Here is a 15,899-nt window from a genome sequence, read left to right on the forward strand (position 1 = left end):
ATTTCCTAGTTTTGATGTCTTCACTATTATTCTACAATGTAGAAAATAGTACAAGTGGGTGTCCAAACGTTTGACTGGTCCTGTATCTGCAACCCTCGAATGAAAAATAAGGTCTACAGTTATGTATTATTTAATTTGAGACTGAATAAAAAAAGGGCATTTATTTTTTCCTGGTCTCTGCAAAAAAATTGCTAGAGAGATTTTCAACTTTCAATTACCCCCAAGCCAAGGGTACAGGGAACTATGCCTAAATAATTCAACTTCGTTGTGTTCACAAAGTTTCTGCAACAGTAAGATTGAATATATCTGTCTAACAACAGTGGAAACACATCCAACCCCAAAAGCAGCCGGATGTGAGGATGCAGCCTGGAGGAAATTTAGCTCCTTTACCAAAGTTCTGGTCAATAAGAGGCAGTAACTTATTCTTAACACTCAAAGTGTTACCCTAATTATGATTCCTTCAGCCTTTTACACATTTACAGCACTTGCCTTTGCTATCATTAGGAGAGAGAGAAAAAACACCTAACCTTGACAAAGAGAGCTCCTTTGGCTGCTAGGGCATCTTCCCCTCGCCCGTTAGGGTAGCACTCATAGTGGGCGTCCAGGATGGGGTAGCGGCTGACCAGCATAACGCCACTGTTGAGGAACTTGAAGCGGGAGCAGCAGCCCTTCCAGGCGTAGCGGCCCACATCACTCAGGATGTAGGGGAAGTAGTGTTGCAGCTGCCGCCTCAGCCTGGACGTGGCCCGGTGGTCAAACACTTCCTGCAGACACAGGAAGTCCAGGTTGGCAGGGAAGAAGGCAGAGATCTCGTGGTCGATGCCGTCGTCGCCTTGGCGCCGCTTGCGGCCGCTGTGCTTCTTGAACATGGAGGTGCGGTGGGACAGGGTGTTGTTAGAAGGCACCCCCCCTGTCAGGCTCTCCGCGTCACCCTCGCCTTGGTGGTTTCCTGTCTCGGCCTCTGGGGGGTCTGGCTCTGGGGCACTGATACTGATCTGGACCCCAGAGGCGTGCATGGGGCAGTCTGGGGAGTTCTGGGCCACTGTGGTGTGAACAGGGCAGTCAGAGCTGTTATGGGCACCAGCAGTGTGAAGTGGGCACTCTGGTGTGTTCTCTCCACCAGCTACGTGGATGGGACAATCTGAGGAGCTCTGGTTCCCTGTTGGGTGTATGGGGCAGTCATCACCAGTGGTGGGTATGGGGCAGTCTGCACCAGCAGTGTGTATTGGGCAGTCTGCACTAGAATTGTGTACTGGGCACCCAGTGAGGGGTTCGGCCTCGGCTGTGTTGTCAGGCCGCTGGTCCAGTGAGGAGGTGCGTGGGAACCCCGTGACCAGGCTGCTGAAGGAGACGGCGCTGATGGAGGTGTTGGTGGGGGAGTCGATGTATATCTTGATCTGCGGCCGGCTGGCCCCGTTACGGATGCGCTTTCCCACCTCGCGGGCACGGCGCTGGGTCTCAGACAGGTTGTTGAAGCGTGCCAGGGAGTCTGGCAGTAAGCACACGTTGGCACTGCCGAAGCAGAAGCTGCGGCCTTGCGGCCTCCAGTCGGCCAGGGATGCCGCGCCCCCCTGCTCAGCCTGGTGCTTGTTCGGGCTGCGGTGGGTGTAGAGATAGGGATGGCGGGCCGCCTGCAGGGGAGCCCACAGCAGGAAGCCCATTAGAGCGAACGGCAGCGAGGCTAGGAGGAGCAGCAGGTAGAGCGGAGTGGACACCAGCACATACAGTGTCACAAAGGAGCAGGGGTCCTGGGAGCGCCGGCGCTTTTCCAGAGAGGTGGCCACACAGGAGGCTAGCAGGCGGTCCAGCAGCCAGTAGCAGGGGAAGATGAAGCCCCATGACAGGCTAGTGAGGCACCGCAGGAAGGCACTGGAGTAGGGAGAGGTGTGGAGGACCATCTCTGGCTCACATAAAACACTCTCACACTAAAATCAATGGAAAACAAACTTGACTCAAATCTACCCTCCCCCTGGGTGGAGAAATGAACACTACATGGTTCCCTTCGCTTTCACCAGCAGGCTCTGCAGCTATTTGCCTGATAGCTTCCTTCACCCTCCCCCTCCCCTCACCACAGTGGTCCTCCAATGGAGGAATGAGGAACTAGAGTCTCTGGGTGGAGGTCATCTTGATGATGTAGAACTAGCTGCTGTAGTCAGAAGGAACCGATGGACACCAGGAAGGCGGATCTATGAAGAAGTGAATCTCAGTACCATCTCAGCTTCAGAACCTGCCGAGAGGAGAGGGAGGACAGAAGGATAGAGGGAGAGAGAGTCGAAGGGAGAGAGGGAGAAAAAAGGGAAGGGGCATCAGCTGTGCAATGACTCACTGTGATGAAAATGTGTGGTCAGCTAAATGGGCCTTGTTCATTTCCCTAATGTCCCCCAATGGTTAGAAATACTGCATCACAGGTGATACACAGTTCCTGTTCGTTTCTCCGTGTGTTTAAACAGTCAAAATCAGACTTGTTTTGAACATAACACAACAAAAACACCAAAAGGTTTTAGTGCCAAAACATGGTTTATAAATTGGCAGAATTCCTAGCAAATAACACTGCTGTAAACGATGATCAGACACAGGACGCACCCAGTGGGGTAACCTTTATAAATATAGGGTTGACTGGAAAGTGAAGCAATCCACACAATATAAATAAATCATGAATTGTTAATTCATGAATTGAAACACTGAAGGGCCACTGGCCTTACCCTAACCCCTGAGCCACCAAACCATATTCAGCACAGCAACAGCAATATGACTCTGGACAGTGTGCCACCGCGATCCTGGGGCAGGACCGTGTCACAAACACTGGATAAACAACCATTATGTATGCTGCTCTGAGTCGATCAGGATCCTATGAAAATGTCATTGTTTTACGAAACAGAACGAAGAGTGCAGCTGCTGTCAATGGACTATGCAGTCCCAGTCAATGGACTATGCAGTCCCAGTCAATGGACTATGCAGTCCCAGTCAATGGACTATGCAGTCCCTGTCAATGGACTATGCAGTCCCTGTCAATGGACTATGCAGTCCCTGTCAATGGACTATGCAGTCCCTGTCAATGGACTATGCAGTCCCTGTCAATGGACCATGCAGTCCCTGTCAATGGACTTTTTAGGATAACAAAGCATTTAGTGAATCCTTTTAGGACTGATGCCAAAAAAACTTTCAATGGATCAGAAATCTATTGATGCTACCGGCTCTCTTAATAAGATCACCTCATCATCCATCTCGTACATCAAAGCCTGTTACAAGATTATAGACCATCTCTGGTTACATAGTGTCTCCTCATGTGTAACGCCACTGTTTGTCACCACTATGATTAATGTCAAACCTTCTATCATGTTGTGGAACGTCACGCTCTATGTCATCAGGGACAGATAGTGCCCAGAGCAGGCCCTGTCTGTGTCTCAAATCACACCCTATTCCCTATATAGTGCACTACTTTTGACCAAGGCCCTTATCTGTCCCTGGTGACATACAGCATGACGTGGTGCGCTATATAGGGGAAAGGGTGCCATTTGGGATGCAGGCCCTGTGTCTGTCTGTCTATCTGCTAAATGAGGAGTATGCCCTGGGATGAGGCTGGCTGCACACTAACTGCATCTGTCTCTGGACCTCTGACCATGGCTATGTTGAAGTGAGTTCAGGCAGCACCCGGGGCTGTTTGTGACCTTCTCCTCTGGGCTGAAATGGCAGTGGGGACAACTGTGAGTAGGTTTTGCTCCGATGATAAGCCATTTCAATGTGAACTCTTCTTAGCTGTCTTGACACGCTCATTTCCTTTCCAATGTGAAACTGTCAGTGTTTGTTGAAATGAAGCCATAATAACGGGACTCTATTCTATCTTCAATATAGAGTATGTGCCACTTCATTGAACAAGATAATGATGTGTATGCAAAGCTATACAACAATATGAGCAATTTCTATCCGGAAGATACTGTATTTTGTAAAACTGTACAGGCTTTGTTGGCTTGATAGATCATCTTGGTATCTTGATGTCCGGATGACAGCAAGACAGCTACAATGCTACACCGTATGTCTGTAATATAATGCACCATCACAACTGTAATTATTACTATTCATATTGAGGCCTCAGACTTGGCTTCCAAAAATCTCTTGCGTTGTCATCCTTTTTATAGGGCTTTGGCTACTGTTTTGAATCAGCTAGCGTGCTACATTTTGATCATATGCAATATTCTTAATGCATCTCGCTGTTCAGGGTGACAGGTTAAAGCGGTGTCATGGTGATTAACACAGAGTACAACAACACTGGACCCTTTTATGAAATTAGACTAAGCAAATCTGCGTGCACGAGCGGAGGCACCATGCACCTACTGTTTCGGAGCATGAGAGATGAGAAAAGAGGAGGAGGAGAGAGAAAAGAGAGAGAGATGTCGAGGAGAGATAGAGTTGGAGAGAAAGCAGAGGAGAGATAGAGATGTGGAGGAGAGAGAGATGGAGAGAAAGCAGAGGAGAGACAGATGTCGAGGAGAGAGAGATGGAGAGAAAGCAGAGGAGAGATAGAGATGTCGAGGAGAGATAGAGATGGAGAGAAAGCAGAGGAGAGATAGAGATATCGAGGAGAGATAGAGATGGAGAGAAAGCAGAGGAGAGATAGAGATGTTCGAGGAGAGATAGAGATGGAGAGAAAGCAGAGGAGAGATAGAGATGTCGAGGAGAGATAGAGATGGAGAGAAAGCAGAGGAGAGATAGAGATGTCGAGGAGAGATAGAGATGGAGAGAAAGCAGAGGAGAGATAGAGATGTCGAGGAGAGATAGAGATGGAGCGAAAGCAGAGGAGAGAAGAAGTGAGGAGAGATAGAGATGGAGAGAAAGCAGAGGAGAGATAGAGATGTCAAGGAGAGATAGAGATGGAGCGAAAGCAGAGGAGAGAAGAAGTGAGGAGAGATGGGGAGGAGAGAAAGAGCAGGTGCAGAGCCGGTTCCTGTCCTCATCATCATTTATCTCCCTTTGCACCTCTGCATCATAGGGGTGGGTGACAGATAGGGTTGAGTAGATTACATTTGAAATGTTATCCGTTACAGTTACTAGTTACCTGTCCAAAGCTGTTATCTGTAATGTCACTTTGGATCTGTAACGTAATCTGGTTACTTTGGATGAAGTGAGAGACAAATGACATATTTACCTGATTTATTTGATATTAATGGTTAACAATAAATATTTAACTTATAGTAAGACATTTCTGTCCTACTAGTGTCTGTGTTTGTATGGTCTCCACTCTAGTTCCCTGCAGCTAATCTGGGAGTATGGTCACTAGAGATGGCTTGAGCTGACAAATGAGTTAAAGACGGCATTATATAGACAAAAATGTGTTTTACTTGGGATAGTTTAGGAGTAGAACAATCCCTCATTGTCTCAAAATCATCCTTGCATCTGGGAAACTAAACCAGGGTGGGTTTAAGACAACAACCCCGTGCAGAAAACGACCAGATGAACCCAGAGTGGTTTATGATGCCTGCATCATGGGATGGGTGGAACCAATCATGACTAAGCATTTTTAGTGTCAGCTATATATAGTACTCTGCATTTGTGTAAAGGTTAGATTATTCGGTCCAACATTCAAGGATGGGGGATCGACCAGCCTCATTTTCAAATCAAATCAAATCATTTTAGCAATAATTAATCGATATTGAATAAAGATGATTGTTTGAAGAAATGACAGTCTCTCACTTGATTAGAATATTCCACCACAATTACTCTCCCCTTAAGAGGCATTAGAAGAAGACAAAAAGGATCCATCAAATGCACATAGAGGTGTCATAATGTGTTGTTTTTCTCTCAAACATCCTTTTCTGAATTTCAAAGTTTTCCAAGAAGTAACCATCTAGTTTTTCAAAAGTATCTGTAATCTGATTAACAACATTTTTGCTGGTAACGTAACCGGTTAGTTACAGTTTTGTTGTAATCAGATTACATGTAACTGATTGCATGTAATACGCTATTCCCCAACCCTGGTGACGGATGGCAGGATCAATAGGGGGAAATGGAGAGAAAAACACCAGTTGTTTTATCAAACAGTCACCCTATGTCTTATCCAGACTCAACGAACCAAACTTCTCCACAGTGAGGATAGAGAAAATATCAATGGGTTGTGTAAGAGCCGACATCATTTCTGTCTCTCTCTGTCTCTAACCCACACATAAAAAAGGACACACAGACACGCATACCACAGTGCCACATTGCAAAAACGGTATGAATAGTATCCTATCTACTTTCAGTTTCATAGACATATAATTGCACATACGCACACATAAAACCTTCATACACAAACGGCAGTTCTCTCAGAGACACAGATGCACAGTGACACAACCAAACACAGAGGAACACTTACAGAGAGGGTGTTTGCTGTCAGAAACAATCTGCTATTTTGTTGCAGTGTTTGCTCTGCTGGGTCCACTCCTGCTGAAGACAGGCCAGTGTATCACTGTAGCCCACCCCTGGTGGTGCTAGACGGCAGGATGCTGAACCTACAGTATGACCAGGCCTGAATGTGACGATCTCTGCCTGAACACACTACTTGTGCTCGGGCAGAACATAAAAAGTGAAATAACGCTGTAGTCAGGGTTTGAGCACAGGAAGAGATAGAAATCTCGACAGCTTCTAATGCTTCTGCAGCCTGTAGCCACACAAGATCACACGCACACACAAATGCCCACACACACCCGCGCACGCACACATTCACACCCGCGCACGCACACATTCACACACACACACACACACACACACACACACACACACACACACACACACACACACACACACACACACACACACACACACACACACACACACACACACACACACACACACACACACACACACACACACACACACACACAGAGTGCACAGCAGTGTCCTGACCTCCATCTAGTACTGACATTGAGAGAGCCTTGCTGTCTGACTGCCTGAGTAGCTACTGTGTTTACATGACTAACAACTGTTATCTGTTTGCTGGAAGGAATCTAGGAATATATCCCCCGCTGAGAGGGGTGGTATCTGTTTCATCTAGCTAGCCAACCATGTGTTTGTTTTGGAATTAAAATGACTTGGATAATAATCGTGACGTTTATCTCCAAGCAATGTTTTGGCATCTTTCATAAGTTACCCAAGGGGTCTTCCTGCCTGAAAAATTCACACTCAACTGAAGCATAACCAACCCAGAGAGACTCATCAGCAAGCTTCAATGGGGACGAGCATGACAAATGAATGGGGTCCGGGTGCCTCAACCGCTCCCCATGGATTTGTTTTACGAAATGTCCTCCTCCATTGGATCAATACTGATAATGACAAAGGGAGAAAGCTCCTGCTGAATCCTGGGTAAATACGTGTGCATGTGCCCATGTGGGTGTGCGTGTGTGTGTGTGTGTGTGTATGTTGTGTGTGGAGGCTCTGTTTGTGTCAATACGTTTTAGAGTGGGCAAATGAGTGATGTACTGCTAAGTATCCGGTGACCACAGAGATCGATGTAGCCCATCTAGCCGGCTGTGGTGGTTTCCTTCTGTTTCATTATTAATGGTGCAGAATTGTGGAGCGTTTATAAGTGTACGATGCTGCTACATCGTGAGTAATGACGACCAGAGACACCAGCAGATGTCTGTGTTCAGAGCATAGCACTAAAACAGACCAGTAGGATCCAAAACGATCAGAACAGAGTTGGAGCAGACCCACTGCTGTTTCCCTCTCCCCTAAGGATGGTCCTTCTCTGGATCTCTTTCTCTTCCCCGTAAGCTTTGAAAGTTGCCTCCCGCTCTTCCTCCACTTCCAGAGCCAGCAGTGACGCTACTCCGAGTATGCTTAAGGGATTTCGGTTGTCATGGTGACCTAGTCACATGCACTCAGGTACTAGCAAGACCTGTTGGTGTGTGGTGGTGAATGTTGCCCACCTCCAACTCCCCTGTCACACACATGTTTGTGTCTAACCGTAACTCTACGCTACACTCTAAACAACTGTACTTTGGATCAAATGCACACACACACACACACTCTGGCAAACACATACACCTGGTCAAGGATACAGGTACCTTTTAAAATTTGAACAAGCAATCTAATAACAGTGAGCCTGAGACACAGGCAGAGCATTCAGGTGTAATTCAGATCCAGACTTCAACAGGCAGATCGACACCCTGACGCACTAACTCAGGTGCCTGTAACAGACCCCTGGCCCTGACTCGTCTGTCCACGTGTGGTATAAATAAGCATTTGTCATTCTTAAATGTCATAAGATTGCCTTCTACTATTGACTAAGTCTCTATGAGAAAGGCAGGCTGAAAACAATACCTCCCAAAGCCTCATTAGACAATCAATCCATCATCATTACGCCTTTCCAAACCCAGAAAGCATATTGGCCAGATTAGCATCTTTGCCAAATGCTCTGAATATTCTATGGTATCAGGGTCAGTCTATTATTGTTTTGTCGCGGTTGGATTGGCTGTGTCCGGACAAACAGTCTCAAGGGTTTTGCTCAGCAGCACTGGTTGTTTTTGGCATGCTGGTAGAAGACTGGGTTAGAACAGCCCATTGGAGCATTTTATTCGTTTCTCTCTCTCTTTCATCACCCTTTCTATGCCGGACAGGACAGTTTAATTATTATTATTTTATTTTTTTACCTAATTTAACTAGGCAAGTCAGTTAAGAATAATTTCTTATTTACAATGACAGCCTACCCCGGCCAAACTCGGACAACACTGGGCCAATTGTGCATCACCCTATGGGACTCCCAATCACGGCTGGATGTGATGCCGCCTGGATTCGAACCAGGTACTGCAGTGACACCTCTTGCACTGAGACGGAAGCCCATGTGGGAGCCACAGTGTGCTCTGGGCTGGGTGTAATTGGGAATGTAATACTGTTAGAGGAAATGGATAATGCCATCACTATTACCACAATGCAATCATCACTATAACTCAATCAGCCCCTCCTGCCACCTGCTTTTTAGTAAGGAACAATCATTCCTCAAGCTTCCCTCTAAGGGCTTGCACAGGGAAATTGGTCTCTGTTTGTGTATGTTTGTGTTATTTAGTGATTAAACAGATTTACTAATTTATTATGTAACAACTTGTTAATTAAGGTTGTTGGTGAGTAACTAAAGAGTTATTACTGTGAACAGGTATAAGAGCAGGGTTGGGGTGTAACCGATTACATGTAATCTGATTATAAAATACCCTAACTGTAATCAGATACATTACCAGATAAAATATTGTAATCCGATTACAGGTACTTTTGAAAAACTAGATGATTAGGCCTACTTCTAGGATTACTTTTAAATTCAGAAAGGATGTTTGTGAAAACCTTTCTGTTTTCTCAATGACAGTCAAATCAGCATTGAAAAAAGGCGCACGTTTAAGTTTGCTTCACCTGAGCGAGTCAGAGACCACTATTATGACACACCATGCATTTGATGGATTATTTTTGTCTTCTACTAATGCCTCTTAAGGGGAAAGTCATCCAAAACTAACTGAAAGTAATCAGATTACGTTACTGAGTTTGGGTAACCAAAAGTTACATTACTGATTACAATTTTAGACAGGTAACTAGCTGAAAAGGATTACATTTAGAATGTAACCTACCCAACCCTGTATAAGATACATTTACTGTACTTTAAAGGGGTACCAAGAAGAAAACAGATGTGTGAGAGAAAGAGAAAGAGAAAGTGAGAACTGGAATAGTATACAGTATTGCTGTGGAGTATTACTGCTGGGCTATGTATACAGAGACCTCCTTGGCTTGGCGTCTGCTGACATGGGGGATTACAATGATGATTCAGAATTACCCAGCATGCCTCTGGGCTGTGGCCTATATGGGCTCACACTGCCATTGGGCAGCTGCACTAAATATACTTTCAAATCTAGATCATGCTGGATCAATAAGAATGGCTGATGTGCCATCATACAATTCATGCAATGTACTGTGCCCCTCCCCCCACCGTGCCTCGACTATACACTAACATCTGCACCATGCCTGTCCCCTGTTTCTCTGTCCCTGACTTATGAACTCTGACTCCAACCTTCCCTCAGTCACACATCTGGACCCCACCTCCCTCCTCACCCCCGGTCATGGGTGCTGTAACACCCATGACCACTAAAAATACTCCAGCTTCCTCTTTCTGTAAACGTGGAGCCTACTCCTCTGCCCTTGAAAAACATAGACAGACACATGGGCTGACATCATGCCTTCTCACATTCGTTACAGTAACATAGCAAATCCTGCATGCATGTGTGCTCAAACACACTATATGTATAAAAGTATGTGGACAGCCCTTCAAATGAGTGGATTTGGCTATTTCAGCCACACCTGTATGTATAAAATTGAGCACACAGCCAATAGACACACATTGGCAGTTGAATGGCCTTCTTGAAGAGCTCAGTGACTCCCGAGTTCCAAACTGACTCTGGGAGGACACTCTGCACACAAACTGTTTGTCGGGAGCTTCATGAAATGGGTTTCCATGGCCAAGCAGCCGCACACAAGCCTAAGATCACCATGCACAATGCCAAGCGTCGGCTGGAGTGGTGTAAAGCTCGCCGCCATTGGACTCTGGAGCAGTGGAAATGCGCTCTCTGGAGTGATGAATCACGTTATACCATCTGGCAGTCTGACGGACCAATCTGGGTTTGGCGGACGCCAGGAGAACGCTACCTGCCCAGATGCATAGTGCCATGGAGGACGCCAGGAGAACGCTACCTGCCCAGATGCATAGTGCCATGGAGGATGCCAGGAGAACGCTACCTGCCCAGATGCATAGTGCCATGGAGGACGCCAGGAGAACGCTACCTGCCCAGATGCATAGTGCCATGGAGGACGCCAGGAGAACGCTACCTGCCCAGATGCATAGTGCCATGGAGGACGCCAGGAGAACGCTACCTGCCCAGATGCATAGTGCCATGGAGGACGCCAGGAGAACGCTACCTGCCCAGATGCATAGTGCCATGGAGGACGCCAGGAGAACGCTACCTGCCCAGATGCATAGTGCCATGGAGGACGCCAGGAGAACGCTACCTGCCTGACTGCATAGTGCCATGGAGGACGAATAATGGTTAGGGGATGTTTTTCATGGTTCGGGCTAGGCCCCTTAGTTCCAGTGAAGGGACATCTTAACGCAACAGCATTCAATGGAATTTTATGCTTCCAACTTTGTGGCAATAGTTTGGGAAAGGCCCTTTCATGTTTCCCTATGCCAATTTCCTAGTGCACACAGCGAGGTCCATACAGAAATGTTTTGTCGAGGTTAGTGTGGAAGAACTTGACTGGCCTCCACACAGCCCTGACCTCAAGCCCATTGAACACCTTTGTGGTGAATTGGAACACCGACTGTGAGCCAGGCCTAATTTCCCAACATCAGTAATGCTCTTGTGGCTGAATGGAAGCAAGTCCCCGCAGCAATGTTCCAACATCTAGTGGAAAGCCTTCCCAGAAGAGTGGAGGCTGTTATAGCAGCAAAGGGGGAACCTACTCCATGATTTTGGAATGAGATGTTCGATGAGCAGGTGTCCACATACATTTGGTCATGTCGTGTACATACACGCACAGACAAACAGTAAGTGATCCATCACTAGCTCGAAACCTGCCCTGGTTTTCTACAGACAGATATGGATTGGTTGTTCCATTGATTTGTTCCACATTTGTCATGTTAAAGGCTACGGCAACACTGATCTGAAATGTCAAAACTGTTCGTTTCAGTCTGATAACTTGCAGACAGTGAAAACAAATACATTCATATTCAAAATACAGATAGAGAAAACTTGTATAAGCCAGCATTGGACTAAAAGCCAGCCATGCCTTGAATTGAAAGCCAGCCTTGGAACGGAAACCAGCCTTGGACTGAAAATCTCTGGCATGAACTGTTACGTTGCACCCTTCCTGCAAGGTTGAAGGCCATACAGTTCAAATGCCCTTTGTCATTTAGGTGTGGAACTTGAGAGTGTGATATTTTCGAGGGTTCTTCAACCAGGTAATAGTAGATATAAGTCATTTTAAAGAAGCTCCACAAAGAGCTGCACACTGAGAGACCATGTTTCCATTTATATGGTCTTTAGAAACTAAACCAACTGCCACTTGAAGGAGCTTCCACTTTTTGAATAAGCTGCTTAGCTTCAAAGCAAAGGCCTGGCATAATAAACATGGCAATCCCTTTAGCAGTGGGATAACGCAATATCAGCACGTACAATGATGTAATGGTAACAACACACATAGATAGCTCATAACAGGAGTAACAAAATGTGAAAAACAAGACAGATTGAGAAAGAACAGACAAAGAGAGAGATCACAGGTATTCCCTGAAGTGTGAGGTGAATGTTGCCACAGAAACCACTCAAAGTTCAGGCAACGGCAAACACAGGTGAGTACAAGACCATCTAGGAGCGGAGAGAGAGAGACAGGAGAGAAGAGGGAGAGAGATGGAGAGAGAGACAGGAGAGAAGAGGGAGAGAGATGGAGAGAGAGACAGGAGAGAAGAGGGAGAGAGATGGAGAGAGAGACAGGAGAGAAGAGGGAGAGAGATGGAGAGAGAGACAGGAGAGAAGAGGGAGAGAGATGGAGAGAGAGACCGGAGAGAAGAGGGAGAGAGATGGAGAGAAGAGGGAGAGAGATGGAGAGAGAGACAGGAGAGAATAGCGAGAGGGATGGAGAGAGAGACAGGAGAGAAGAGGGAGAGAGATGGAGAGGGAGACAGGAGAGAAGAGGGAGAGAGATGGAGAGAGAGACAGGAGAGAATAGCGAGAGAGATGGAGAGAGAGACAGGAGAGAAGAGGGAGAGAGATGGAGAGAGAGACAGGAGAGAAGAGGGAGAGAGATGGAGAGAGAGACCGGAGAGAAGAGGGAGAGAGATGGAGAGAAGAGGGAGAGAGATGGAGAGAGAGACAGGAGAGAATAGCGAGAGGGATGGAGAGAGAGACAGGAGAGAAGAGGGAGAGAGATGGAGAGGGAGACAGGAGAGAAGAGGGAGAGAGATGGAGAGAGAGACAGGAGAGAATAGCGAGAGAGATGGAGAGAGAGACAGGAGAGAAGAGGGAGAGAGATGGAGAGAGAGACCGGAGAGAAGAGGGAGAGAGAGAAAACGAGTGTCCGTACCTTTGCCCGTCACAACAAGCACCACCGCGTGAACAGGTTCTGAAGAACGCACCACATCCTACATGTTGTACAACAGCCCTCCTATAGCTGCTCTCCAGGTTTGTGTGTAGCTGAGGCAGCAAGCCGTCTGCTAAATGTTTCACCGCACCAGTCCTTCCCATCTCCAATCACAGTATACAAGCCAAGAGTGTAGTAGGCTAATGACACAGAAGCATTGCTCCACACGCTCACACACGCATGTACAGGACACGCAAACCAAATGCACAAAACCACACACACACACACACACACACACACACACACACACACACACACACACACACACACACACACACACACACACACACACACACACACACACACACACACACACACACACACACTTTTTGAGGTCAGAGCATGGCCTCTAGGTAATGAAAGACCATCTGATAGGTTCCAGAAGGATAGGCAGGGTGTGTTGGTATGGGGGAGTGAACCCCACCCAGACCCAGGTCCCACACTGACTTCTCCCCCTGTGATCAGCCTGTAGCCAAGACCTTGAAGAGGAAACCTCTCCAGACCCAGAGTTGGAAGCGCCTGTCTCCACACAATCCACCGTCTGGGGCAAGACTATAGCACCACCCTGAGCACCCATACAGCACCATAATTACACACTCACCCAGACCAGCAACCGGCAGCATACTGTACCTAATGACACAGCTCTGCTCTGGCTTTGTAGGAGAGAGGATGGCATGGGTCAAGCCTGGCAGTGTGGGTGGCTGAGTGCATTGATGAGTGGACGGCAAAGACAGACAGGACAAGTTGAGGGCTGGTGGTCACATAAACACGCACATGTGCACATACATAGGCTAAAACAAAACCCTGGCATAGTGAACAAAACCCAAATCCTCCCTCTCTTGTGTCAGTCATATTTTCCCCTCTACCGGTGGAGAACACATCATCTCTCCATGTTCACAAAGTCTGTTCACACAACACTGCCAATATCACCCAGGTCTCCCCCTCCCTCCTTCCGTACCACATACTATGAACACACATACTATGAACTGGCTTAAACACATGATCAGTGAGAGGTCATTAAATAAAACTTAGCATATCCCTGCTGAGTAAATCCCACCATGGCACTCTACTAGACTAATTGTAGGCTGCTCTGTCCTATACTTTGAGTGATATTTTTAGCATATGAAAATCCACCAGCAAATGTTTTTTTTCCAAAACCGTCCAATGAAAATCTCACTTTTAAAAGTTCATATTCTATTAGCTCATTCCCAAATAATATTGTTTACTCATCCTATACTTGTATTTGTGGCATAAGCATACATTGGAGAAAAAAAAAACACTTCAAAAACCCCACCTTAAACTTGTATCTCAAACAGACATGAAAAAAAAATGCTTGCTATTTCCTCACAGAGGATGATGTCATCCTGAGTAGGATGAGCTGACCAATCAGCGGTGTACTCGCATTAATTTTTGTAATGACAGGTATACGCCCACACCATTCCAACACAGATAAGCTGCACTTTAACATATTTAATTAGCAACTATTTCACTCATATTGTAATTCATTATAGGTCATATTTCAGAGAAATATGTAAACACTGTACAGTGACTTTCATCTGAAGAAATCCGATTTTAGAAAACACAAATCAAATCTGCTGTACCGTTTGGGATCATCAATTGAACCGTGTTATATTGTTCCTTTCCTGTGTGTTCTTTGAGTGCTCACTCTGACGTCTGAGATGTCGCTAATCTTTTCTAAATGCCATAGAATCAGAGGGGTCATGTGCAGCTAAATAAACCTGCAGTAAATCATCTGTTCTTAGGCTTGAGTGTTTAAAGTGGGGTTCATAGTTTGTGTAACTATTCGGATATATGAAGAATCATTATATCAGTGATAAAATAAATCTTACTGAAATATATTTTTTTGCATGATGTTTGTTGTCCCGAGACAACATGTCTTATGCTGAAAAGTGGAGGCATTGAGAGAAGTCATTTCCGGTAATCGCACGGGATGTATTTATGTGGTTTAGTTTGCTGTGTCAATACTGTGACGTGGGTTAGACTAAATTGAGCCAGCTTCGCTGAGTTTTGGACCATTTCGCTTTGTATAATAATACATCCGCGGGAACATCAGGCTACACAACACTGACAACCTAACCCGGGCACTGTGAATGGAAACAAACAGACGGAGAGGAAATGGAGATGGCAGAGACAGACAGAGAGGGACAGGGTTGTGTGAGAGAGGAGAGAGTGAATGACAAGTAGACTTGGATGGAAATATGATGTATGTTGAAAACAGGCAGATGGTCAGAACGGAGTAAATGAAACAAAGAAGGAAGAAAGCACACTCTTAAGAAAAAAAGGTTCCAAAAAGGGTTCTTCAGCAGTCCCCATTGGCTCCAGGTAAAACACGTTTTGTTTCCAGGTAGAACTCTCTTGGGTTCCACATGAAACCCTCTGTGGAAAGGGTTCTACATGGAACCAAAAAGGGTTCAACCTGGAACCAAATAGGGTTCTTCAAAGTGTTCTCCTTTGGAGACAGCTAAAGAACCCTTTTTGGTCCTAGATAGCGCCTTTTCTCTAAGTGTATGGGCCTAAATGGAGAGAGAGCCTTGTCAACTTGCTCAGTGTCACAAAGAGGGAAAGCAGTGTAGGCCTAGAATGGCAGAGGGCCCTATCTCCTCTTGAAGCTCAGGAACAACTTTTTGGCACCAAGACTTTAGATGTTCACAGTGGGACCAGTGTTGTATTGCTGCTATTTTACTAAAAGCATTCAACAATGCATTTGATTAGTGATTGCATCCTCTCGCTGAGAAAAT

The 15,899-nt window shown here is 46.1% G+C and overlaps 1 protein-coding gene across 2 annotated transcripts in view; it reads right to left on the reverse strand.

The window, feature by feature from the left end:
- The window catches only part of LOC135509465 (sphingomyelin phosphodiesterase 3-like), a 40,259-nt gene that overhangs the window by 21,146 nt on the left and 3,214 nt on the right, over window positions 1–15,899 (reverse strand). The window contains exons 1-2 of one of the 2 annotated variants that reach the window (XM_064930149.1): window positions 6,350–6,617; window positions 528–2,227 (exon numbers count right to left, since the gene is read on the reverse strand). In XM_064930149.1, coding sequence (XP_064786221.1) covers window positions 528–1,898 — 1,371 coding nt within the window. In that variant the 5' untranslated portion in view covers window positions 1,899–2,227; window positions 6,350–6,617. Of the gene's footprint in view, window positions 1–527; window positions 2,228–6,349; window positions 6,618–15,899 lie in introns of those variants that run through there. The other variant, XM_064930148.1, reaches the window with a different exon arrangement.

Source organism: Oncorhynchus masou, chromosome 22, assembly GCF_036934945.1.
Source record: "Oncorhynchus masou masou isolate Uvic2021 chromosome 22, UVic_Omas_1.1, whole genome shotgun sequence".
NCBI classification, from domain to species: domain Eukaryota; kingdom Metazoa; phylum Chordata; class Actinopteri; order Salmoniformes; family Salmonidae; genus Oncorhynchus; species Oncorhynchus masou.